The sequence below is a fragment of the Manacus vitellinus genome, unplaced genomic scaffold (genome assembly GCF_001715985.3).
Source record: "Manacus vitellinus isolate BGI_N305 unplaced genomic scaffold, ASM171598v3 scaffold_134_pilon, whole genome shotgun sequence".
NCBI classification, from domain to species: domain Eukaryota; kingdom Metazoa; phylum Chordata; class Aves; order Passeriformes; family Pipridae; genus Manacus; species Manacus vitellinus.
Window position 1 is genome coordinate 267,253 of NW_021938973.1, and position 1,911 is coordinate 269,163.

The 1,911-nt window shown below is 65.8% G+C and overlaps 1 protein-coding gene across 1 annotated transcript in view; it reads right to left on the bottom strand.

Moving 5' to 3' along the window:
* LOC115307150 (LIX1-like protein) overlaps positions 1–697 on the bottom strand; it is a 25,280-nt gene extending 24,583 nt beyond the window's left edge. Inside the window, exon 1 of the mRNA XM_029957993.1 lies at positions 503–697. Within this exon, the coding sequence (XP_029813853.1) occupies positions 503–697 (195 nt within the window). The remainder of the gene's footprint in view (positions 1–502) is intronic.
* Positions 698–1,911: the final 1,214 nt, after the last annotated feature.

The following is a 1,911-nucleotide window of genomic DNA, read 5'->3' on the forward strand; positions in this document are numbered from 1 at the left end:
GCATCCCAGGGTGTTCCTGGAGCATCCCAGTCTTTCCTGGAGCCCTTCCAGAGCATCCCAGGGTGTTCCTGGAGCATCCCAGCCTTTCCTGGAGCCCTTCCAGAGCATCCCAGGGCATCCCTGGAGTCCTTCCAGAGCATCCCAGGGTGTTCCTGGAGCATCCCAGTCTTTCCTGGAGCCCTTCCAGAGCATCCCAGGGTGTTCCTGGAGCATCCCAGGACTTCTCTGGAGCCCATCCAGAGCATCCCTGGGGTGCATCCCAGGACTCTCCTGGAGTCCTGCTGGAGCATCCCAGGGTGTCCCTGGAGTATCCCAGGACTTCCCCGGAGTCCTGCTGGAGCATCCCAGGGTGTCCCTGGAGTATCCCAGGACTTCCCCGAGCCCTTCCAGAGCATCCCAGGACTTCCCTGGAGTCCTGCTGGAGCATCCCAGGGTGTCCCTGCTCCCCGTGGGTGCCCCTGCCCCTGAGCCCCTCCCTCTCTGCCCCCCAGATCTCCGGTACAACGTGTCCCTGGAGGAGCGGATCCCGGGATCCCGCGCCGCCTTCGACTCGGGCTCCCGTCGGCTGCTCCAGCGCCGGGTCGAGCTCCCGCCGGGAAGGCAGAGCTGCATCCGCGTCCCCTTCCACGTCCTGGTCAGCCCCGGGACCCCTCCCTGCCCCGTGGGAGGGGCGGGGGGGGCTCTTCCCACCCTCCATTCCCGGGGGCTGACGGGATCCCCCCCATCCCACAGGACACCTCGGATTACCTGCGGCCCCTCGGCCTCACCCTCAGCTGGGCCCTGGACGAGTCCGCGGGGCCGGTGCTGGATGAGGCGTCTCCCACCTCCCTCCGCAAGCTGGTGGGTACTGGGAAGGGTGTGACCGGATCCTGGACATTGGGATTCCCCCCTGGACACCGGGATCACGCCCAGGCTCCTCGCAGATCCCGTTTTTCAAGGACTGTGGGGAGGACGACGAGTGCGTCGCCGACCTGGTGCTCCGGGCCAGCGCCGACGTCGCCGGCTCCAGGTACCCCCCGCGTCCTTCCCGGTGTCCCCGCGGTGTCCCCGGGATCCCCCGTGACCCCTGGGCTGGCAGGCAGAGCCCCCACGTCCTGCGGAAGGGCCGGAGGCGGATGCTGGTGCGGGTGGAGCTGGAAAACCGGGAGGAGAACGCCTACAACGCCAGCCTGGGGCTGCGGCTCTCCGGGAATCTCCACTTCTCCAGCCTCGTGGTCCAGGTACGGCCCTGGGGGGGCACCCAAATCCCTGAGGACCCCCCCCTCGGCATCCCTGGTCCCCTTGTACCCCCAGCAGGACAAAGAGGGGGACCCCAGTCTTCCAGGGAAGCTCTGGGTTGTTCTTGTCCCAACTTCTTCCAGGTGGGATGAGGGGGTGAGGGTGTTCCATTGGGTCCACAAACCCGTTCCAGGTGGGACACGGGGGGTCTGTTGTGTCCCCCCAACCTCTCCCAGGTGGGATGAGGGTGTTCCATTGGGTCCCCAAACCTGTTCCAGGTGGGACACAGGGGGTCTGTTTTGTCCCCCCAATCCCTTCCATGTGAGATGAGGGGGGGTGAGGGTGTTCCATTGGGTCCCCAAACCCGTTCCAGGTGGGATGACGGGGGTCTATTTTGTCCCCAACCCCTTCCATGTGGGATGAAGGGGGTGAGGGTGTTCCATTAGGTCCCCAAACCCGTTCCAGGTGGGACATGGGGGGTCTATTTTGCCCCCAACCCCTCCCAGGTGGGACACGGGGGGTCTGTTGTGTCCCCCCAACCTCTCCCAGGTGGGATGACGGGGGGTGAGGGTGTTCCATTGGGTCCCCAACCCCTTCCAGGTGGAAGGAGGGGGGTGGAAGCTGTTCCATTGGGTCCCCAAACCCATTCCAGGTGGGACACAGGGGGTCTGTTGTGTCCCCCCAATCCCTTCC